Genomic DNA, 24333 nt, shown 5'->3' with positions numbered 1-24333 from the left:
AAAATTAAGCCCAGCATGAGCCCCCGAGTTACAGGGAGAAAGGGAGCTTTGTAGTTCTAGCACTGGTGGTTTCCTGAGGACAGGGGTGGCTGCTACTAGAATGCCTTTACCACCTCAAAAGGCTGAGCTGAGAGCTGCCTCAGTCCCACCAGAGCTGCCCTGAGGAAGGCTTCACGACCCAGCGTTGGCAGCCACCTCTAACCACCAACACCTCACCCACTCCCTTAACTGCAGACCTGCCACAGTTCTCCAAGGAGCAGGCAAAGCAAAGGCACCACCTTTCGGGGGGAGAGGGCAGATGAGAGCTGGAAACACAGGAAGCACAGTCTGTCTAAGCACCATTAGGCAGATGCACATTAAAATATAATTTCAAAGCTACAGTACTTAGGAAATACTTTATCCACTTCTAACCTTAGAAAAACTAAAGTTGTACCTGGTTTTTCTCTAAAAAACATTCCTCTCCTCCCACAAAATAAGGTAAGAAGAATCTTTCATTTTTTAAAAAGTTTATTTTAATCCTTCCTAGAGGAATAGAGATTTGAATGAAATACATTCATTCCATAAATACATTAGCAGCAAAACCTCTCCACCAGAGTCTTCTCTCCTCCAGCCCAGAGGTTGTGACTTAAGAGCAGAGAGCATGTTCCATCAACCGTCAACTTAAAGATGTGTTTACTTCTTGCTGAAAGCACAATATATACGAGAGACCCGGAGAAAGATCAGATGGGCAGACGAATTAAGTGGAGACCCTGAAAGCACATCCATATGGTGACCATTAAGCCTTCTGCACCTTCCAAATCCTTTGGCATCCACCATGCTGAACCGATGAGATGCTTCACCAAAGACAAATGGAAAGGCCTACCCTTGCAAATGCACCGGTGTCACCTGTCATTCTGAGTTGGCAACATTTTAATGGTGTCTTGATCCTTTTCAGAGGGCAAGCCAGACAGAATCGTTCCCTCCTTCCTTCCATGGCTGAGATACCACTTTGTCAGCTGAGTCCACAGGTGCTTGCTGTCAGGAAACAATCCAGCAGGCATTCCTTGGCTTGCTACACCTCCGGTCCCCTTTGTCTGGGGGCTGCAGGCTTCACTAGAGACAGACAGACATGTCTAAACCTACAAAGATCTCTAAGGAACTACCACCAGGTCTCTCACCCTGGCTTCCATCAAAGCTAGTTTCTTGGACAGTGGCTCAGACATCTCTCCTTTTCTTCTCTCCATCAGGGCCTGCGGCCTGACTGCTCCTTTTTTATCTGCCCTCTAGGCACCTGTTGAAATTTTTGGAAGCAAGATCTACCCTAAACTCCCAAGCAGCCAGGAGAGATTTAAGGCAGGTGGTGCTTTAAACGTATTAGCTATAGTCAGAATAACAAGCTTACACTGCTATGTTCCAATCCACTCCAGGATGAGCTTAAGCCACCAGTCTGCATAAAACAAAACACCATAACCACAATCAGCAATCAAGACGACTGTGAGGCAGGAACCAAGTTTAGAGTGCTACCAGATCACTGTTGGGAAGAAAATGGAAAAACAAAATAATTCAAAGTAAGTATGATTTGTTTGGGCAGAGGGCAGCTCTGACTCAGGCATAAATGTATCACCCAGATTATCATGTAGATAAAGAACAGAGCTCAAAAGATGACACTATTCTCCCCACACAGCACTTAAAATTAGGACTCATGCTCTCTTCCCAAGCTCTTCTAAAGTGTTTTCACTAGGATACTCTTCCATAAGTGCTTTATCCATTTCCATTTAGTCTGTTTTGACTGTTGGCTGGAAGGAAATACAGAAAACATTTTACATAAAAATCATTGTAGTGGATAACTAACTGGTTATATGTGTTTTTCCCATTTTGCATTTTCCATCCAAAATGGGTGGCTGCTTTGTCTTCTATTTATGTGTAGAGAGAGATTCATCTGCTGAATACACAGCACTGTTAATCCGACAGTCTTCTGTCCCCACAGAGTCTGCTAGTTCTTCCTCCTCTGAGTCCTCTTCCTCCTCCTCCTCCTGTGCTGATGAACTGGAGGTGGGCCCTTTGCAGGTCTTCAGGTGGCGGGTGAGATGATATTTGGTTAGATAAGCCTTTGTACATTTTTCACAGACATAATCCCGTTTTCCTTCATGTGAATTGAGATGTTTCTTTAAGTGATTTGTTCTCAAGAACAGCTTATCACACTTGGGACACTTGATCTGGCGTTCTCTAAGAGACACAAGAAAAGCATTTGATTTGGGGTTACAAATGACAACTGAGGCACACGCTTATTCTTCGTAACTTCAGGCCTCTCTCAGAGAAGCTCTACCTGTTTAGAATCTAACTTTTTTACAGGAGATACACAGAAGAGTCATAAAACATACACATAGTTTAAACAGCACAAACTGATTTAGCCTGTTTGGGAATTCTACGTAAATGGGATCACGCTGTATGTATCTCTTGTGTTTTGCTTCCTTCACTCAATATCATGTTTCTATGCTGGTGTGTGGGTTTGCACATGCATCAGTTCCTCTAGGGCATCTACTCAGGAGCAGCACAGCTCCATCAAAGGACATGCACATCTTCAATCTCACTGGATAATGGCTAAACTGTTTCCCCATATGGTGGTTGTATCAATATACACATCCATCAACAGCCAACTGAGAGTTCCTCTTGCCCCAGATTCTCATCAACAACTGAAGACTCAAAATTTGAAAACGTTTGCCAACTGGCCAATACGTAACAGTATCACACTCTGGTGTCAATGGCAGCTGCTACAACAAAAAATTATCTGGCTCAAAATGTCAACAGTGTCAAAGTTTGAGTAACCCGGGCCTAGACATTTTAGAGCTGAAAAGAAACTCAGAAATCATAGAGAGCAGAAATTTTTCAACTCCTTTTTTGAGCAGCTGAACCCCATGTCTTAATAAAAGTTCAATATGTGAACCAGATCAAGGGGGGTTAAAACTCTTGACGGAGTGGGAGGGTGCCTGGCCTCCTTAGCATTTCTACCACCTACTCCCAGCAGGAGAGGGCTCAGAAGAATTCTGTGGAGCTACAGGACGTGGAAAACTCATTGCCTGACCTCGTGGAGCTTACCTTCTAGTGGAGGAGTTATACCATAAACAAATTAAGAATATATAACATGATATCAGGAGGTAATAAGTACTATGAAAAAAAGAAAAAAAAAGCCAAGTAAGAGTGATGGAGTCCTATTTCAGACAGGAGTCAGGAATAAAGATCCAGACTCCCTGGATATTTTAGGGAGGGTCTGGTTGCACTATGATTACGAATCAGATAAAAGAGCCGATATGAAAGCCAAGTATTTATCTAAAACCCACAATAAGAATATAAAGTTTCCATTGTTGATGGATTTCTAAATAAGAATACAAGCTAATGTTTTCTCCCTCTTCTAACACTTGCTGAAAGCTCAGTACCACAATATCTGTTCTCTTCTCTCGACTGTTACTGTGACTAACACAGGCTGGGCAATTAATTACACGTGGATTCACACAATAAATTCCCAACAGGTCTCCCTTCAATCACTCTGTCCTGCTGCCAGAGTAATCTTTATAAGGTGGACATTTCACCATGACAGTCTCTCCCTTAAAATCCTTCTTCATTGCTTGTACAACGCGACTATACTTAACATTACTGAAATATACACTTTAAAATGGTTAAGATAGTACATTTTGTGTTTTATGCCATAATTAAAATAAGACATGTGCACACACATGCAAGGCACAGAACAGCTCCTGGTACACAGGGAGGAAAAATGATTCGGTGGCTCTCCATTATTTCCAGAATGAAATTTAATTTCCTTAGCTGGATAAAAGGCTCTTCATGATGTGGCTGCTGCCTCTCTCTCCATCACTCTCTCACATGCACATGATGCAAAAAGGTTCTTTACAGTTAGCGCATCTATGATTCTAAATACACCATTTCCACGTCTAGAATACTATTTCTATCCTTTACCCTTCTTTGTCTGCCTGAATAATTCGAGTTTATCTTCTTCAACACTTAGCTCAAACTACCAGGAAGCTTTCCCAGGACACCTGCAGGCTGGCTTAGATGACCCTCTTCTATGGTCTTTCACGATCCGGTGCTTACTCTAACAGCTGCGACACAGTATGGTGATTATTTACTGTTCTGTCTGGTCTCAGAGCTCTTTAAAGACAAGGAATGTCTTCAAATCTCTGTATCTTCACCACTTAGCACAATGCTGGGCATCAAGGACATACTTAAAAACAATTTGCTTAATTAATGAAATTACGTTTTGAAAATATGAAAAAAAGTAAATATAGAGCGTAGAAGTAAAAAATAAGGAAAACAAAACAAACAAGTAAAATGTTTCAGGATAAACCAAAACCTTAGTTTCCTGAACTTTGCTTGGCTATGCGGCCCACAGGAGGCAACTAATGGGCGCCAAGGCAGAAGACAGACGAGGAGCCAGCACTAGGCCCTTGTTCACTGCCCGAGTGTCTGGGCTGTGGTAACTTACTGTGTGTGGATGAGCACGTGCTGCTTGAGGTCCTGCCTCCGCATGAACAGCTTGTCACAGTAATCACACTTGAGATTCTTCTCACCCGTGTGGATAACCATGTGGGACTCCAGGTGAGCCTTCTGGGTGAAAGACTTGTCACACAAAGTACACCTGTAGTTCTTCTGACCTGCACATTATCCCAAATTATCACACTGAGTAAAAGCACCACTAGCATCCTCAAAAGAGGCACATTGTGTGGTATGTGGCAGAGGCAGGAATGAAATAGGCCTGACTGGTAACCGTAACTTCACTTTCTAGGACTGTCTACCACAGAAACACTCAGAGACCCTGAATTTAGATTCTGCAACTAAAACTAGTGAAACGAACACATCTCAGCTCCTAGGATTGCTTAGCTACACATGCACATTTTTTTTTAATGTTTATAGCTGACATACAAAATCAGGAAAAATAACCACTTATAACCCCAGTGCCCAAATTAATTCAATTATTATTTTTAAAACCTCATGAATTCTAATACTTGTCTACAGGCAAACATATTTTTACCATCTACATTTTATAGTTTTCTTTTTTAAAACATACTATATGATCTCTAAACCATGGATGAAAAAAATCCTTTTAAGAATGCAGAAATAAGATTACTCTAAGTCAGGGGTTAGCAAACCTTTTCTTACAAGCGAGTCAGAATTTTAAGCTTTATAGGCCAGTCTGTTGAGCCTACTGTCTTAATGTAAAAGGATGAGGAAGAGTTTTACTTTTAAAGATTTGGAGAACAAATGACCCAGACAAGAAAACTAAATTAAGAACAGTTATTTTGCAGTATATATGAAAAAATAAATAAGTGCTGAGAGGAAGGGGTTGGTTGGCATGGAATTTAGAACAGACACTCAACAAACAAATCTGGGCAGTGTTCACTGGGCAATATTCAAAGGAGAGAAACTGGCTCTGGCTGGTGACCAGGGGTGAGCTGTAATGGGAGGCTCAGCTGTTTCTATAGAATCCCCTTTAAGTCCAAACACATGCATCAACTTCTTGATCACTAACTGCATTTTCCCAGTCACCTTCAAGCTTTGGTGGGAGCATCTGGAAAGGGGAGCATCTTAATCACTGGAAGTAATACTCTGACGAAGTGCAGTCATCCTACCCAATGAAGTCTTGCTGACAGCAAGCTGGATTCATTCTCTAACATCTTATCTCAACCCTACCTGCAAGGCAAGTCTTACTACGGCAATTTCTAATTTTGCAAAATTCCGTTTTCATGGTCCAACATAACTTACCTGTGTGTATCTTGAGGTGAGTACGCAGGTTGCTGGGATCACTAAAAGCCTTGCTACAGAAATCACACTTGTGGGGCTTCATACCCATGTGACCCATAAAGTGGACATGAAGTTTGGAAGGGGAGATAAAAGCTTGGGGGCACATGGAGCACTTCCACTTCCTTTCTTTGCTGTGGCTTGGCCCATGGCTGCTGCTGTGGCCCTGGCTAGGAAGATGGTTATGGATGTGGCTGGTCAGGTGAGCTTTGAACTCTGTATAGGAATTGCACTCCTTGCCACAGTTACAGAGGTGCACATCTGGGTGTTCGGGAACACCTTAAAAAAAAAAATTACTCAATGTCTCCTGGTACTTAAAATTTAACATATGTTGATACTAATAACTGTTGCTTACAATTCTCCCTTTTACCAAAATTGCCAGCTTGCCCCACTACCTGTAAAATTAAAACATCCAGTTCAATGCTCTAGTTCCAGCATCTCAAATAGTGTGCTAGACACAAAGGAAGCACCTGGCAAACTCTGGATTATAAGGCTTCTTTCCTAGGGAAAAAAACTTTAGATTCTGTAGTACACACACACACTCTGAAACATCACTTGTCATCATGACACAGTACAAAGAAAAAGCCTACCAAGGTTAAATCAGTTCAAGAGCTCTGCTTCCTTTATGAACTTAAATTCCAATGATACTGGCTCAAAAAGGAACTCAGGAACTTGAAGTTCCCCAAATCAAAGTCCTAACACAAAAGTTCATTTCATATAAATACTGCTTGGTCAGTAACATTTAGCTTGTGAAGAACCTTACAGATTTTAACATTTTAACGTAGGGAGAATATCCTGCTTTTATATACACAAAGGTATACAATTTGCTTCAGTTGACGTGTAAATCAATTACCAAAACTTTATTCCTGGTCTGTGGCGTTTTTACTATGCTAGATTAATGACAAACATGTCTTTATACATAAACTTACCAATCTGCTGAGCATAATCCCGGCTGTAATAAAAAAGCAGTTCATTTTCAGGAGGGATATCCTGTGAGGTGCAGAAATAGATTTTTCCATCATGGGGATAAGCCACCAAATTCTGTTCTTCCCGATTCCTAAGTTATCACATTTAACAGATCAAGCATATTAGTTTTGAAATACACACTTAATACATCATATCCCTATAGCAAAATCCTGTATGAAAACTTAGATGTAACTACTTCTCTCGGTCATTTCTCTAATTCCCTATACTACCTAACAGGAGTGACTTGTATAGAAACAGAATTCTTACTTCAATGTATTAATTGATTGCCTTTTATAGTCAGAACACTGGAGTCTGCTACTGGAAGCAAGAAAAGTAAATAAAATGAAGTCTTAAAACAATATGACAAAGACAGACAGAAGCTGAACAAGAATTAACCACCACAGCAGCCTGAGGGATCGACTAATAGCCAATATAAAGATAAGGTACCCATTTGCAAATTCAATGGTGACTGTACCACTCCTTACTGCATTGGTAAATTGATTAAACTGTTTATAAAAAAAGGATGGTTTTATATGTTTTGATTTATAATCACCAAAAGTCGACTACTACTGGTGAAGAAGGTGAAAAGCCTTAGGCCTTACGTAGGTTCAGATATCACTGTCATTTGGATTCTTTGGCTTTCCCCTACTTTATACGGAGCTTCCTATTGAAAAACATCTGAATGGTACTATTTCTTTCATCCAAGTCTACTCTTACCTGGCTTTGCGCACAAACATCATCCAATTACATTCATTTTCATCAGTTGTAATGATGCAGAATTCTAGGACACCATTGTGGTATATCTGCCAACAAAAGGCAAGCATACATATCAAATGAACTGACCAGTGACCCAAAGTGCTACTAAATTTAGTCTAGCAATGGTCTCATTTACTTTGCAGGAGACACCAGCTTTCCTAGTCAGTGTGAAAATACACGGTTGTCTTCACACATATTTGTCATTTCACCATCCCAGTATTTCTAGCAATGTAATTAAGACTGTTAGAGACCTACAGTTAGTGCTCAGTGGATAGAATCATGTTGCTCTTGATTATTCACATTTTGGCTGGACTAGAAAAGACATGAAAAACAGTCTACTTGTCTTCATCATCTACCACATGAATGGGTATAAAAGTCAGAGGACAACCTCTTCTCATGATTTCTCAATGCACCTAGCGCTCCTGTGTTCTCTTCTGGATACAATTCAAGCCCCAATGCCAGTGGCACTCTACCTTTCCAATTATCACAAGACCCATATCTCCCTTACTTCAATTTTGTAAGCATCATTCCTAATTTATTGGCTAAGATTCTACACAAACATGTTACAGGAATAGCTGTTTACATCAAAACTGTATGTTTCCAGCCCCTCACATTAGAAAACCAGAGAAATACTCTTAGCTTCTAATTCTAGAATTGCTTCCCAAGCTAAACATTTGAGGAGTGTTTCAGCTGATTACAAAATAAGACTTTTATCATATAAACAAAATCTATGGCCTCAGCTGCCATAAGTAATTAAAATGAAGAATTATTGGGTTATCTAACAAAAAAAAGACTAAAACAGTTCACCTTCTATATTCAATACCTGGTGTTTTACTATGTATCATAATTTGGCTACCAAGAACAGAAAGAATGTAATATTAAGGAAATGACTGAGAGGCGAATGGCACTACATGAACTTGACTAATTTTGACTTTTACATTGCTTTTAATTACCTCATAATAATAAAAACACCCAAAAGTCACAGAGAAGTTTCATAAACACTGACCTTCCAGATATGGTTCACTGGCTTATCTGTCCATTCTGCTACTTCCATGGAGTGACTCTGCTGGCCAATGAGAGGCCCAAAGCACGTCCGCACAGGAATGGTTTCCCCAGTCCAGACACCTAACAGCGAAGGACACCAACTACACAATCAGTCACTTAAGCAACTAATAAGATAGAGAAAAGAGCAGCTTAACGCATGCAAAGAATCTTATTTCAATGAACCTAAGAACCACTGATGTTCCAGCATTTCTAAGAGGTAGGTAAGTCTTATAGGTTCTATCCTGTAAATAAGGAAAAAGTAATGAACAGATTAGATGGGGACTCAGAAGAAATATGCAGAGTAAGAAGTGGTATCAAATTCCTGAACCCATTTTTATACATAAGGACTCAAACAATGTCCCTCCAAGTATGTTACTTTGGAGCTAATATATAAAAAAATGTAGAGAACATTACTTTAGTATAAAAACATTACTACAAAATAAATCAAACTTCTAAAATTGTTTGTGCTTAATGCGTTGCTTTTTATTATCTAAGCTGTTTAATGTTTTCGATTGACTCATGCCTAAGCTACACCCGAAAGAATAATGAACCTAGTTTCATATTTTCACAGAATGGCACAGTAATTCAGACACCAGGTTAAATTCAAACATGGATAAGCACACTTTGGCAGTCTAAATTCCTTACTCCTTTTTCCTAAGGAGTATTAGACAATTTGCAAACATTTGATCTAAACATCTTTTGTGATAAAAGGTCATCAACGGTGAATTTTCCATGTTTTATAAAAGAAACCAAGTTTCCATGAGTGTTTTGTCATGATATTTGTTAGTATATAATAGAGCTGAGAATAAAAGTCAAGTCTTCAAAGACTCAGAATTCTCTCCTCTATTCAATTCTAAGACAGGGGAACTTTCCCAATAAAGTTTTCAACCTGATTTATTGCTATCACCACTGGATAAGACAAATATTCCCTAAAAGGATAAATCTTCAGCCATAAATTAACTTTTGGATCAATCAAATAATGACTAAATTATAAACATCTACTTTTACAATACCCTACAAAAGAAGAAGAGACTCTGCAGGGGGCTTTACAGTTCTAAGGTTCTTACCAACTTCTGCTCCCACAATTGACTGGCGGAGAACAAGCTGCTTTGGGAGAGAAAGTCTCGCTCTGCTCTCTATTGGTGTGTCAGGAACAAAAGTCACTGGTCCATGATCGGGGCAGTCTGAAGGATAGGCTCGGTCACAGAGAGTGCACCCTGCGGATGGGAAATTTGAGACACAAATGGGGTCAGTTCAAGCAAGTGAAATGAAAGAACACCTGCTTTTCTACTTAAATGTGAATTACTAAAATGTACCCAGTACGAAGAAAGGTTCTAATAGAAATACTCTGATCACAGAACCACTTTCTTACACAAAAATATATATACACTTACATATCTCTCTTAAGAGTTGATTTTTCTTTTAATCCAACTGGACAAGTGTCCTACTCAGTGCATAAGAGAAAGACTGATCAAAAAATAACAATACATTATTTCTTACATTAAGAAGATAAGTAATACCTTCAGATGTGATGTTTCAAAGTCCAAAAGATTCCAATTCTACTAAACTATAAGAGGAAATTGAGTTGAAATGCTGTTAGTCATGTAAAGCCAAAACAGAGGTGACAACATAGCACAAAGGAATCAGAGCCAGCTGCACCACTGCTCTTCTCTGCTTCACTGTAAACAAAAAGGTCAAACCAATTTTGGTGACAGATTCTTCAGACAATTTCTTACTGTTTGCATGGTCTTTCTTTCTGCATTGTCAGAAAGGATGCTGCCTACATATACTGTTCTCTATGCTTACTGTAACTTCACTTTTACAAGCTCAGGAGTGTCCTCCTTCATAAATCTTTTGCTCTTATACTTTCCTTTCTATTAAGGAGTAGTACTCATAACCTTATTTAGTTAATGACTGTGTTCAAACTTTCCACATTCTTTCACAAAATAGTTGTAGTACATAAACTTTAGAACCATGACCTTCTAGGTGTCTTTTTTCCCTAAGTAATCCATTAGAAATTACTACTTAAATAGCATGAAATATCAGTAAGTTTTCATACTAAGGCAGAATACTACTACTTCTTCAAGAACCTCTTGATTAAAACTTCTCTGAATATCAGATTAGAGATCTCTTATACTTTATGAGAACTTATTCTCTGATGCTCTTAACAAGAAACATGTTAAACCTTCAAAGGAGAGTCAGACTTCATCCTGCAAAAAATGCCTACAGGTTTCCTTCAAAGATATATAAATGGCCAATAAGTACATATAAAGACGTTCAACATCATTAGTCATGAAGGAAATGCAAATCAAAACCACAATGAGATGCCACTTCACACCCACTACAGTGGCTATAACCAATAAAGAAAACAAGTGTTTGCAAAGAGGTAAAAAAAAAACTGAACCCTCTTACATCGATGCTGGGAATGTAAAATGATGCAGGCACTCTGGAAAAGTCTGGTAATTCCTCAAAAAGTTAAACACAGAGCAATTCTGCTTCTAGATATATATCCAAGAGAATTAAAAACATATGTTCATACAAAAACTTGCATGTGAATATTCATAGCAGCATTAAATGTAACAGCCAAAAAGGAGAAAGAGAAAGTTCATAAATGATAAATGGATGAACAAAATATGGTATATCTATACAATGGGATATTATTCATCCAAAAAGAGAAATGAAGCACTGATACATGCTACATGGATGAGCCACATTATGCAAAGGAAAAGAAGCCAGACACAGAAAGCCACTTATTGTAGGATTCCATTCATGAAATGTCCAGAGTAGGCGAACCCATAAAGTAAATTAGAAGTTGCCTAATTAGTGGTAGGCGGGGGTAGCGAGAGAGGCATGAAGAGTGACTACCAATGCTATTTCTTTGTAGGGTGATAAAAATTTTGGAATTATACAGTGGTTAAGTTGCACAACCCTGCCAACATACTAAAAATCACTAAACTGTACACTTTAAAATGTATATGGGAATTATATATCGTTTTTTAAATGTTTTAAAAAACACACTTAGAAGCAAGAGGTTTCACTTGCCCTATTAAAAAAGGATCAATAGGCTTATTTAAGCCACCTCTTCTGCTAAATTAATGAGCCTACATTAATAACATTCCTAAATTTAAATATTTTAAAATTATAAATCTAAGACTTTAAAGGGTTAACACAAAAGGTCTCTCCACTGCTTGGTGGCCTCAGAAGCTTCCTCCTGCTTTCATGACCATCCTGTTCAATCTACTTTAGAAGCTCTTCCTCTGCCACTGTATCTTAACATCCCTCGCCTTCTTGTCATTCCACACTTCCTAGAAGTTCTTGCCCCACTTCCATGGCTATGATTAATATCTTAATGCCAAGGACCCCTAAATATTTCCAGACAGATCTGAGCCCCAGATTCAAATTCTCACTAGACTCTCTAGATATCATTAGACACTGAAATCAACATGTCTGAAACCAGATTCACCATCATTCTGCAAAAAATAAAAATAAAAATCTACTCCTCCTCCACCATTCCTTATCCAAAGGAATGGTCACTATCCACCGAGCCAGAACTTCATCCCTCCCCCAACTTCACCCAACCAATGAGTTTGACTGAGTTCTCTGTAAATATCCTCTACTTTTTTCAACTGTATTACCTCTACTCTGGGCTGGAAAACCAACCATCACCTCTCACTTAAGTTATGGCATGATCTTTACCCATATGCCTCTAACAAACTAGTTATGCTCACATTGCAGCAGAACTCCCCATCCCAACCCTCCCTCCTTAAAACCCTTGACTGGTCTTACAAGAGCCTCTGTGTTCTGGCTCCTATTTCTCTCATTACAGATCCCTCACTCCATCCTCATTTTGTGCTTCAGTAATTCCGAACCACTCATGATTCTTTCAGTTCTAGGAAATCATGGGTACCAACTCCTGTCTCGGACACTGTCCTTCCTGATACTCAACTGCTGACATCTTTCTTGTCCTTCAGGTCTGTGCTAACATGTATGTTGCCCTCCCCTTCCCTGTCAGTCTTCCCTGCCCCTTGCATGGCTTGGTTAGCTGCTGCCCCTCAAGCTCCTTTAGCACCTCGCACCTAATCCCATCTTTTCACTTATCATACCATACTGCAATAGCCTGTTTACTTGCCTAAGCCTCCCATCATGCTATAGCTCCTTAAAAGCATGTGTTCTCTCTTGGAGACTGTTCTTCACCCTGTATCTAGCACAGAGGCTGGTGCTTATTTCCTGCATCAATGAAGCATGTAGTGACACCAACAAATTAACTGTTTTTATATTGCCTTTTGTTATTATTGCCCCATAAAAAGAGAACTTTTACGTGCTCAACTATGGCAATTTATACACATTCTGAGCCAAAAAAAAAAAAAAATCATTTGTATCCAGCTACATTTTCCCATGGGGATAAAACAAATATGCATGATCTTCTAAATTTGTCTTATGTTGAAAAAGCACACAGCATGTCATACAGAATACCTTACTGAAACATACTTTCCTAACTCTATGTAACTTTGGAAAATATCCTAAGTATATTAGGCTAAGCTTACCTGTAAAATATAGAAATGACTATGTTTCCTTACTTCAGGAAAAATACTGTAAGAACCCACAAAATGTCTATACATCACTTGATTTACTTGAGGAAAAGGCACCACATTAATATAAAGGACAATAAAAAGGCAAAGAAAAGTTTCAAAGTCTAGTCGCTTTTTATACTCCCTTAACTGACACCTGACTTTGACCAACTCTGTTAGGGATGATGGCCCTTTCTACCAATATGTCCAAAAGAAAAAGGCTAAGCACACTCACAAATTGTAAACAAGGTTGCCATATTTTCCTTGTTTGAATTGGAGTCTTCCATTTGCAGTGAAGGTGGTACAAAAGAAAGACTGTCTGAAGATACATCTACATGACCTGTCCCCATAGCAACCTCCTGGGTGATGGAGGAGACAGCCACAGGTTCTAGGCTTAGGCCAACTTCATGGAGGGAAACAGATTCTAGGGAGGCGAGGTTGTGTGAGGTAGAGAGTGCCACGCTTACAGAGTTGGTGCTCATGGCCACGGTGTGGATGGAGTCACTGAGGGCACTGTCAGACATCCCGTTGACCCGACTTGCAATGTGGTCTGTCTCCATGACCACAGGGAGCTCCAGTCCATTCCCATGAATGGGTATCACTCCACCATGTCCTACAGTTTCTGCTGCAAGGTTGTTGCTCACAGAATCCACAGACAGAGGTTCATGACTTCTGGAGCCATTTGGAATTTGGGTATGCTCTCCTGCAACACCATCCATGGTAAGCTCTTCTGCCATTCCATCTGTAGAGATTGGGCTGGTAACCCTAGAGACGTTCTCCATAGTGATTGTTGTATCCAAGGCCACCTCATGGCCATCACTGGGATGAAGACTTTGGGCACCATGTGTTGTCACAGATCGAGAGTCTATTGAAACAATGCCTGGTTCTAAACCAACATTTCCATTGGACTGATAGGGATCTAGTGCTGAAGCGTTATTGGCGATAGATAATGCTGTATTACCATCAACATTTATAGAGTTAGGGTGGATATACTGAGGAGGTGGTCTGTCGGCTAAATAAGATAAAATGCCTGAGAAAAGGAAAAGATAAGATATCAGGGACTTTTCAGTACTTTGCTAAATATAAAAAATTCCAAATGCTAAAAGCTATTTTCTTTACAAATACAACTAAATTAAAATAATCTCCCACTTATTTTTTTGGTTTCATACATATATATATATACACATACTTTATAAATAGCAACATACATTTACCATTCAGTTTTTCCTGTGAAACTCAGAAATAAAAAAAATTAACTATATTCCTTTGAAGTCACTAGAAATTAAACCATTTACATGCTGTCTTTAATAAACACATGGTTGGAATTCTTGAATCGTAAAATGATGAAATTTGCTCTATTAAGAGTTAAAAGGTAAAATGATTTAAAAGCCAATCTTCCAAGTGAAGAATAAAATTTAATTAAGTTTTAACTTATTAAACTATCATAAAACATTACTCTATTCAAAATAAGTCACAATTATACCTGCTTTACTAAAACAGAAAAAAATATTTGAACAGTCATGCCTGTGAGGATGTGGTGAAATGGTACTTGCTGCACTGCCAGCAGAAGTATAAATTTCTAAAACCTCTTTGTAAAGTATATAGCATAATAACCTCAAAAATGTTCATACCTTCTTGCACAAGAAATGCCACTTACAGTAATCTTCTCTAAATGTATTTTGTAAATATTATACACAGAACATTTATATAACAGTAATTTAAAAAACTGGAAAAAACTAACCAACAATAAAGGTTGATATAATAAACCATGGAATATCCATTCAACAGAATATAATACATCATGAAAAAGGGTAATTATGAAAACCATGTAACAGTTGGAGAAAAAAACTATGTAAAAACAAAAACATTAAGTGAAAAAAGTAAGGATACACAATTGAATAGAAAGTAATATAGTAATAATTATGAAAAACAGTAAAAACCTATACACAAAAATGGGGATATAGCTCAGTGGTAGAGTGCATGCTCAGCATGCACGAGGTCCTCGGTTCAATCCCCGGTATCTCCATTAAAAAAAACAAAACAAAACATACACAAAAATAAAAGACAGGAAGGATACCAAAAAGATGGATGGAGAGACTATGAGAGACTGCCCTCCCTTCTTTTTTGCTAAATTTTCTGAAGTGAGTATATAATATTTTTAGAACAGTCAAAATTTAATAAACTTTAATTTATAATAAACAATGACACTGTAGCAGGACATGTAGTTGGTAGGAATCACAAATGCAAAATTATAAAAACTGAACCAAGGAGGCACTAGAAGAGAAAAGATTAAAACTGTTTATGTGCCATTAAGAAATTAAGCTTAGTCAAACTGCTGTATCAATAATAGGTTATCTATATATGTTCTAAGAGGACAGATACACAAACACAAAGAAAAATTTTTTCCCACATAGATCAATATGTAATAGTGACAAACAGAAAAAGTGTTACTCAAATCTTTTAAGAACTGAGATTAATACCAAAACCAGGCAAAGACACTACCAAAAAAGAGAATTACAGACCAGTATCACTGATGAACATAGATGCAAAAATCCTCACCAAAACATCAAAAAATCGAATCCAACAGCACATAAAAAAGATTATACATCATGATCAAGTGGGGTTCATCCCAGGGACACAAGGGTGGTTCAACATACGCAAATCTATCAGTGTAATACATCACATCAACAAGAGAAAGGACAAAAACCACGTGATCATCTCAATCGATGAAAAAAAGCATTTGATAAAATTCAACACCCATTTATGATAAAAACTCCTACCAAAGTGGGTATACAAGGAACATATCTCAACATAATAAAAGCTATACATGACAAACCTACAGCCAGCATAGTACTCAACGCTGAAAAACTCAAAAGCTTCCCACTAAAACCTGGGACAAGACAAGGCTGCCCACTATCACCACTCCTATTCAACATAGTCTTGGAAGTCCTAGCCACAGCAGTCAGGCAAGAGAGAGAAATAAAAGGGATCCAAATTGGAAAAGAAGAGGTAAAAGTGTCACTACATGCAGAAGACATGATACTATATATAGAAAACCCTAAAAGGTCCACACAAAACCTACTAGAACTAATCGAAGAATTCAGCAAGGTAGCAGGTTACAAGATGACTATTCAAAAATCAGTTGCATTTCTTTACACTAACGATGAATCAACAGGAAAAAAAAGTTAAGAAACAATCCCCTTTAAAGTAGCACCCAAAGTAATAAAATACCTAGGAATAAATCTAACCAAGGGGGTGAAACACTTATACATGGAAAACTATAAACCATTGATAAAGGAAATTAAAGAAGACTAAAAAAATGGAAAGATATCCCATACTTCTGGATTGGAAGAATCAATATTGTTAAAACGGTCACACTGCCCAAGGCAATCTACAGATTTCATGTAATTCCTATCAAATTACACAAGACACATTACACAGAACTAGAACAAATCTTTATGTGGAACCACAAAAGACCTAGAATTGCCAAAGCATTACACTGTGCTCTACACTGGAATTTGACACAACATTGTAAAATGACTATAACTCAATAAAAAAAATAAAAAGAAAAAAAGATAGAAAAATACCATAAAAAAAGACAGCATGGTATCGGTACAAAAACAGACATATGGACCAATGGAACAGAATAGAGAGCCCAGAAATGAACCCACAAACTTTTGGTCAACTAATCTTCCACAAAGGAGGCAAGAACATGCAATGGAAAAAAGACAGTCTCTTCAGTAAATGGTCTCTTCAGAAAACTGGACAGCAGCATGTAGAACAATGAAGCTAAAACACTCCCTTACACCATACACAAAAATAAACTCAAAGACTTAAACTTAAGATAAGATACAATAAACCTCCTAGAAGAAAACATAGGCAAAACATCTCACGTACATCTCAAAAATGTTCTCCTAGGGTAGTATGCCCAAGCGATAGAAATAAAAGCAAGAATAAACAAATGGGACCTAATGAAACTTACAAGCTTCTGCACAGCAAAGGAAACCATAAGCAAAACAAAACAACAAACTACGGAATGGGAGAAAATTTTTGCAAAAGATGAAACTGACAAAGGTTTGATCTCCAGAATATATAAGCAGCTCATATGACTTAATAAGAAAAAAACAAACCCAATCCAAAAATGGGTAGAAGACCTAAACAAGCAATTCTCCAAGGAAGAAATACAAATGACCAATAGGCACATGAAAAAATGCTCAATATTACTAATTATCAGAGAAATGCAAATCAAAACTACAATGAGGTATCACCTCACACCAGTCAGAATGGACATCATTCAAAAATCTACAAATGACCCTCCTACACTGCTGGTGGGAATGCAGTTTGGTGCAGCCACTGTGGAAAATAGCATGGAGATTCCTCAAAAGACTAGGAATAGACTTACCATATGACCCAGGAATCCCGCTCCTGGGCATATATCCAGAAGGAACCCTACTTCAAAAAGACACCTGCACCCCAATGTTCGAAGCAGCACTATTTACAACAGCCAAGACATGGAAACAGCCTAAATGTCCATCAACAGCTGACTGAATAAAGAAAATGTATATTTATACAATGGTATACTATTCAGCCACAAAAAATGACAACATAACGCCATTTGGAGCAACATGGATGCTCCTGGAGAATGTCATTCTAAGTGAAGTAAGCCAGAAAAAGAAAGAAAACACCATATGAGATTGCTGATACATGGAATCTAAAAAAAAAAAAAAAGAAAAGAAAGAAAGAAAAAGACAAATGAACATAAATACAAATGAGAAACAGACTCACAGACACAGAATACAAACTTGTGGTTGCCAGGGGGGAGGGGGGTGGGAAGGGACAGACTGGGAGTTCGAAATTTGTAGATACTGACAGGCTTACATAGAATAGATAAACAAGATTATAACGTATAGCACAGGGAAATATATACAAGATCTTGTGGTAGCTCACAGTGAAAAAGAATGCAACAGTGAATATATTTATATTCAAGTATAACTGAAAAATTGTGCTCTACACTAGAAATTGACACAACATTGTAAACTGACTATAACTCAATTTAAAAAAAAAATTTGAGGAAGAGCTAGCTGTATTCTTTCTTCTGACTTCCCAAATAACCATTAACACTTACCAGGTAGAATGGTTCTGAAGTAACTGCTCTCAAGGTGGGGGTAAGGTGGTGGAGGTAGGGCATAGTTTCTCTCAGGTAACCCACACATCACCCCTCGATCCCCAATACCCATTGGGAGCATCAGAGACAAAGCAGAAGGCAGAGAGCTCAGGGAGGGACCCAGGTTTGGAATTGCCACTGGCAGGCCTAAGGAAAAAAAGTTTTCTTCTCAATTAAAAGAAAGCAAGTACTTAAAAATTCTCTTTATAATCACTGGTTAAATTCCTAGGAAGGTTTCTGCAATGAGCAAAATTCTCACCTAGTAGCCCTTTACATTCCCAGATAGGCAGTATTGTGCAGACATCCACAAACAGGTCTATATTTAGTTCTTAGGTTAGTTTTAAAATGCCAACTTGATCATCCAGTTGTCTGTACTGCTCTTAAAACATTTAATTATAATTAAAAACTTAGTTTAAATACAATTTAAGAAGACAAATCATTTATAGATAAAAATAAGAAGAAACATACCAAAGTTCAAAGAAATATATCAACATTGAGAGTGGTCTCTGAGTAGTGACAGTACAAAAAATTTTTTAATGTATTTTTTATTTTACTGTATTCTCTATTTTACATGGTGAGAATACTTCACTTATAAAAAATTTAAAGATATGCTTCTACCTAGAAAATAATTTACAGTTAGATGCAAAACTGCACATACATATTTTCATACAGCCTTTTGTATATATGCTGTACTTCATGTTTTTAAAAAACTTGAGCTTTGTATCTACCTTGGATTATATCTATCTGCAAAGTGTTAAAATGACTCTAACTGTGCCTAAGTATCACAATGAACACTCATCAACTTGGGCAGTACTGATTCGCATTATCTTTGCCAGCTGCAATACTTTTTTTACCAGGTTTCTTCTCCTTAATAAGAGTGTCCATTAAATGGAATGACTAAGAGATTAAAAAAAAATTTATTCTTAACTCATCTGATTAATATCTTTTGTGGACAATAAAAGGCATGTGAAGAGACCCTAGTTTAGATGAATCTTATTTTACTGCTGCATTTTAGTAATTAAGCAGGTAATTCTCTATAGAGAACTATTTAAACAACTTGCTGATTTAAAATACTCTTAAACATTTTTATTGTGATAAACAAAGTCCATTACAACGTCAGAGACCTTTAGAATCACTAGCTTACCATTGTGAGACTCAATAGCTTGTTTCTTTTCTGTTTCAGTAAAAAGAAGAAATTAAACTAGGCAGATAAGAAGGTTTTAAATGCACAGTGATGGGGAGAAGCAAGCTGCCTCTTTTGCACTCTTATTCTTTCCGACTAGAGGCTCATGGGGAGCTCCATGCAGGAGCTCCATCTCTGAAATCTCCTCTTTAACCATAATTCTAGGCCTGGTGAATTTGCAATTGTTGCCAGTTTCAGATGTGATAGGAAATAAAGCTCAATTCCTCATGTTTTCTAGGAACAGCTATTAGAGTAACTTTGATTCTCTTCTATTAACTCCGGGACAGAGTGCCAAGGGAATGAACCAGATGCAAAGGTAATCCTAGATAAAATGCCAAGTCAACTTCAGCACTAGACGAAAGACCATTAATCCAAGGAGAGGACCATCAAAAAGAAAGGCCACTCCTATCCACTACAGCTCCAGTACTGTACAAAAATGGTTTCTTCCATTCTGCTTCCACATATGGAACCACCATTTAGACCTGCTTGGCTTCTCCCTTCCACTCTTAAAGGGGCTCTAGACCCCCTCTAGGCTCCATTTAGAGTTGTTATTACAACTGAGTGTTGAAATTCAGTCGCTCTCCCTTACCACTCACCTGGGGCAGGGATGGCATTATGAGTGGGTGAGGCAGCCAACCCAAGGTGACTCCCTGAGACTGGCAGGGCATTGCTAACAGAGGATGAAGTCAGCTGCTCCATCCCCACTGGGCTCAGGTTCATTTCATTCATCCTAAGAAAGAGCAGACACAATTAGTTATGCAAAAACTTAGTGACTGTTAAAGGGACTGAAGAACATGAAACAATAAGGGTGGGGAAATGTGCCTCGACCAATTACTACTTCATTTTTATGCCCACAGCTCTCTGATAGCCAGGTCATATTCTTTCTACTGATAAGGAAACTGGGATTCAGAGATGTTACCTCGGATGTCATATAGCAGAAACAGGATTTAACTCAGGTCTGGCTTGCTCCAAACCCTAAGCACACTATCTAAAGCAAAACCTGCAATCCTTTGAACACTTTGGCAATCAGGTTGTTGTTTTTTTGTTTGTTTTTTTTAATTCATCTAAGTTTTTTCTTCACAATATTTATTTTCTACAACTGGCTTATTACTTCAAACCAGGACTTTTACAGTTTGCTTTAACTTACTCAAAGAACTTTTACTAATTCTTTTTATACCAGGAGTTAAAGTGATACTGGGCCTGATTTAGATTATCAGTGCTGTGACAGAAGTACTATATTTTCTCCACGGACCAGCATTTTATTAAAATTCTGCACAGGTATCTTAATATTTAATCAATAATCTTAATACCATCCTCCATAAATCAAGGTTCATTATGTAAGCTTTCCTAGATGTTTTATTTAAAAAATTATCTCATATTCTCTCACCAATTCTTCAAAATAAGGTAACCAAGGAAATTAAGGCTCAAAGGGGGCTTGCCATATGCCCCAAATCACACAGCAATTAAATGGAGGAACACAGATCATGCTGCAAAATACTGGCAAAAGTTTTTCAATACACCCCTTTTTTTTTTCTTAATCATTTTGCCATTTTTGGCAGGCTGAAGAATCTGAGAATTGCCTTTTCTATGCAGTCCATCTTGTAGTGCCATTGACAACCTTGTTAAAATAAGAGTAACACTGATCTGAACAAGACACTATTGGGGGTTGCTATCAATAAGTATTAGTTGCTATGTCAGAATTTAGAGACTGCCATATTATAAACAGAATTTCAAGAGGCTAGCCAATAGGTATCGAAAGGAGGTCACTAATGACCTCCAATCCTATGGCAAGTATCAGAGTGATGCAAGTTCTTCTGTGTACCTATGTACATGGGAGGGGTGAAGTACAGGAAAGGAAATCAAATGGGTCTACACTGCCCTAGCAGGGAAAGCAAAACTTAACAGGTTTTTAGTCTGAAAAATGGAAATATCGGCTATCAATCAACACAAAAATAATAGTAACAATTAATACTTCCTTACTATATGTATTAGGCACTGGGCCTAATGATTACATGTAATTATCTCACCTAATCCTTATAACTACTGTGAGGAGGTATTATTCTTCATCCCACTTTAGAGATGAGGAAACAGACTCATCTAAGTACTTAACCCCAAATTACATAACTAGTAAGGGACAGAGTTGGGATTTAAATCCAGGTATGCCTAATTTAAGAAACTAGTAAATCACAGAATTGGTGTTTAAATCCAGGTGTGCCTAATTTAAGAAACTAGTAAATTGGCAGAATTGGGATTTAAATCCAAGTGTGCCCAATTTAAGAAACCCAAGCCCTTAACTATGATTAGAAAAAGACAATAAAAGAACCATTTTGCCTTTTCTAGTTCCAACACTTTAGGGTCTGTGTATTTATATTGTGGGCCAGGTTTAAAGTCCCACACAAACCTATTCCTGCATTATTCTATATCCATAGGCTTCAACCTTACCCTGGGCAAGGTAGCTCATAAAACCAAGCTCCCAGGCATTAAAAGTGTTCAAAGCCAATTGAGGACAGTACCTTGTACAGAGTAGGTACTCTGAAATATTTATTTGGATGGAGCAATGCAAACACATCCTTACTAGAAAGACAACAAGAAGCACATGGGAAATAAAGTACATCTTATGAAGGACAGCATAACAACACTAATTATGTTATAAAAGAATGCAAAAATCCTTATAACCAAAAGAAACCATAGCTATCTTAATTTTGAAAGTTTCTGGGTTTGATTTGGTTTAAAACAGCTTTTCCTGTAACTTTTTTTTAGATACAAAGATAACTAAAACTTTACAATCACTAGAGTAGTACTGACCTACAAAAAAACTGGTTACAATAATTTTTAAGTACAATTACGTTTGCAGCTTCAAATACCATGCTGAAGAGTCCTGAGTATTAATCTGTGCACCTAGTCTCAACATAAAAATCAAAATGGTGTTTCTAGGTTGACTCCTAGGCCTTCTCAAACCAGTTTAAACCAGAGATTAATGTGAGAGGCTCAGCAGATTTCTGCTTTGTTGTGAGTCACTAAAATGTGATGCCCTCAGCAGCCATAAACCAAAGGTAACTAGTATCCCACAGAAAGAAAGCAGATGAAGGGAATTCACAGTATGATCCTCTTAAGACTCTCCCATTCGAAAGTGCAATTCCATTCCAGCTGCTCTTCTGAGATTGCAGGAAGCAGTCTTGGGAGAAGGGCCAGAATAAGATACTAAGCTCTCTCTTCTCCACGCATTCATTGTAGAACCATTCCCCTCACATTTCTCTAGTTTACATGGTCTCTGCGTAAACGATTTGCCTGCTGCTGACCTTTATACTTTTTCTTAGAATGACATATACGAAGCTAATGGAAACGCAGCCACTTTGCAAGTAAAATGGACAGTTTCAGCAATTTGAATGGAAGTTTTTATCTTCCTTATCCTCAAAATACACCCTATGAAAGGTCCCTTCACACTTCTGTACTGACATGGTACCGCAAAGTACTTTAAGCATTAACACGAAGCCTACAAATTAAGAACCTCCTTCTCTACATTACTAGCCAAGCCAGACGGTAACCAGCAAAATTCAAAGCGAAGCATGGTGATGACCTAAAAATACACTTCAAAATCCAGATAAAAATGTTATTAAACGCGCAAATAATTCAAAAGTAATGGTAAATATATCAACGAACCAACAATCACAGTACAGCGATTTGAACTAGACACATGTGGAGCTAATCAGGTTTAATGAGAATATATTCAACTCAGCACTAGCTTCTGGATTTCTCGTTCCCTCTGGGACACAAATCCATTTACAAATCGCACCTGTAGCCTGCCCAATGGCACCAAAAGCAAAGGCACTCTAAAGTCCCACTTGCCAGATATTTTCTAAAGATATCACGACCGCTGAGCCCCACAACCTTCTTACCTGTGATGCATCTGCTGGGGGCCAAGTGTCAGAGAAAAGCGCACACGGGTGGCGGGGAACCGGCATCAGGATTTGCGTTCCAGCGTCACGTGCTACCGCATCTTGCTTACAACCGCTGCACAAGCGCGGCCACTAGTCCCCGGGGCCGTCCAGGGCCACCAAACTTCTCCCGAGGGTCGGCAGCCGCGCACCCTGCCGCGAGATGGGGCATGCCGGGGAACACCCGGGGCCTTTCCTCCAGAAGCTTCGGGAGGGGGGGCTACCCAACCTGAGGGGGAGGAAAAGGGCGGTTACCAAAATTCGGGGAGGATGCAGCCCCCGTCCCTTCGCCGCCGGCGAGCCCAGGCCTGCGAACACCACCTCCCAAGGGCGACTAAGTCGCCCGCCCGCGGGCATGGGGCCCGCACGCCGCCCTCACCCCGCCCAGCCCGGCCCGGCCCGGCCTGCGCACAGCCCACCTGCCGGCCGCGCGGGGAGCGCACGCGCCTGCCCCACCGCTTTTTTCCTCATCCGGGAAAAACTCGCCTAGGGGCCCTCCCCGCCCGCACGACCCCCGCGCCGCGAGGGCCGCTCGCCTAACGTTTCCCGCCGGGCCGGGCCCAGCCCGCACTCTCCTCCCGGCCGCACCCTCTAAAGCGCGTTTCCGGCTCCTGAGCCACTCTTGGCGCCCGCCGCTCCGCCCCTCGTGCGTGCGCCCCTCCCCACCACGGCCCGCAAGCGGCGCCTGCGACTGACTTGCGACTGACTGGCCCCTCCGCAGCGCTCCACCTTCCACGCGTGCGCATCGCGGATAACCGGGCCGGATGGGGCGGGGCCGCGAGAGGGGCCGCGTCTCAGTCCGGCCGAGCCGAGTGGAGCGCCGAACGATCGACCCCGTTGCTAAGCAACCAGGGCTGACGTGCACGCTGGGAGTGGGTTCTGAGTCCAATAAGTCTCCCAGACTTCGGGTTTCAATCTTCAGGGCAT

The 24333-nt window shown here is 39.3% G+C and overlaps 1 protein-coding gene across 3 annotated transcripts; it reads right to left on the bottom strand.

Annotated features, from left to right (window-relative positions):
• Window positions 1-489: 489 nt before the first annotated feature.
• Window positions 490-24159, bottom strand: PRDM4 (PR/SET domain 4). 3 transcript variants are annotated; one of them, XM_045506987.2, is made up of 12 exons: window positions 24103-24159; window positions 23368-23635; window positions 20068-20201; window positions 18250-18435; window positions 13360-14154; window positions 9624-9773; window positions 8519-8637; window positions 7474-7559; window positions 6720-6847; window positions 5755-6069; window positions 4478-4646; window positions 490-2205 (listed from the first exon to the last, which is right to left on the bottom strand). In XM_045506987.2, the coding sequence occupies exons 2-12, from the start codon at window positions 23376-23378 to the stop codon at window positions 1893-1895; spliced, it is 2406 nt and encodes an 801-aa protein (XP_045362943.2). In that variant the 5' UTR covers window positions 23379-23635; window positions 24103-24159; the 3' UTR covers window positions 490-1892. The 3 variants fall into 3 exon arrangements, with proteins under 3 accessions (XP_045362943.2, XP_045362941.2, XP_074231212.1); XM_045506985.2 differs by having other exon boundaries at window positions 23995-24126; XM_074375111.1 differs by lacking the exon at window positions 24103-24159 and adding an exon at window positions 23826-24013.
• Between the last annotated feature and the right edge of the window lie 174 nt (window positions 24160-24333).

The sequence above is a fragment of the Camelus bactrianus genome, chromosome 12, assembly GCF_048773025.1.
Source record: "Camelus bactrianus isolate YW-2024 breed Bactrian camel chromosome 12, ASM4877302v1, whole genome shotgun sequence".
Lineage (NCBI taxonomy): Eukaryota > Metazoa > Chordata > Mammalia > Artiodactyla > Camelidae > Camelus > Camelus bactrianus.
The sequence above is the reverse complement of the archived record's forward strand: the minus strand, read 5'-3'. Positions and strand labels throughout refer to the sequence as shown.

Coding starts and splice junctions, on each gene's coding strand:
- PRDM4 (XM_045506987.2), bottom strand. Junction 18,436..20,067: donor TAATGCCATCCCTGCCCCAG/GTGAGTGGTAAG, acceptor TTTTTTCCTTAG/GCCTGCCAGTGGCAATTCCA. Junction 6,070..6,719: donor GGATTATGCTCAGCAGATTG/GTAAGTTTATGT, acceptor TTTTTTTTTAAG/GTGTTCCCGAACACCCAGAT.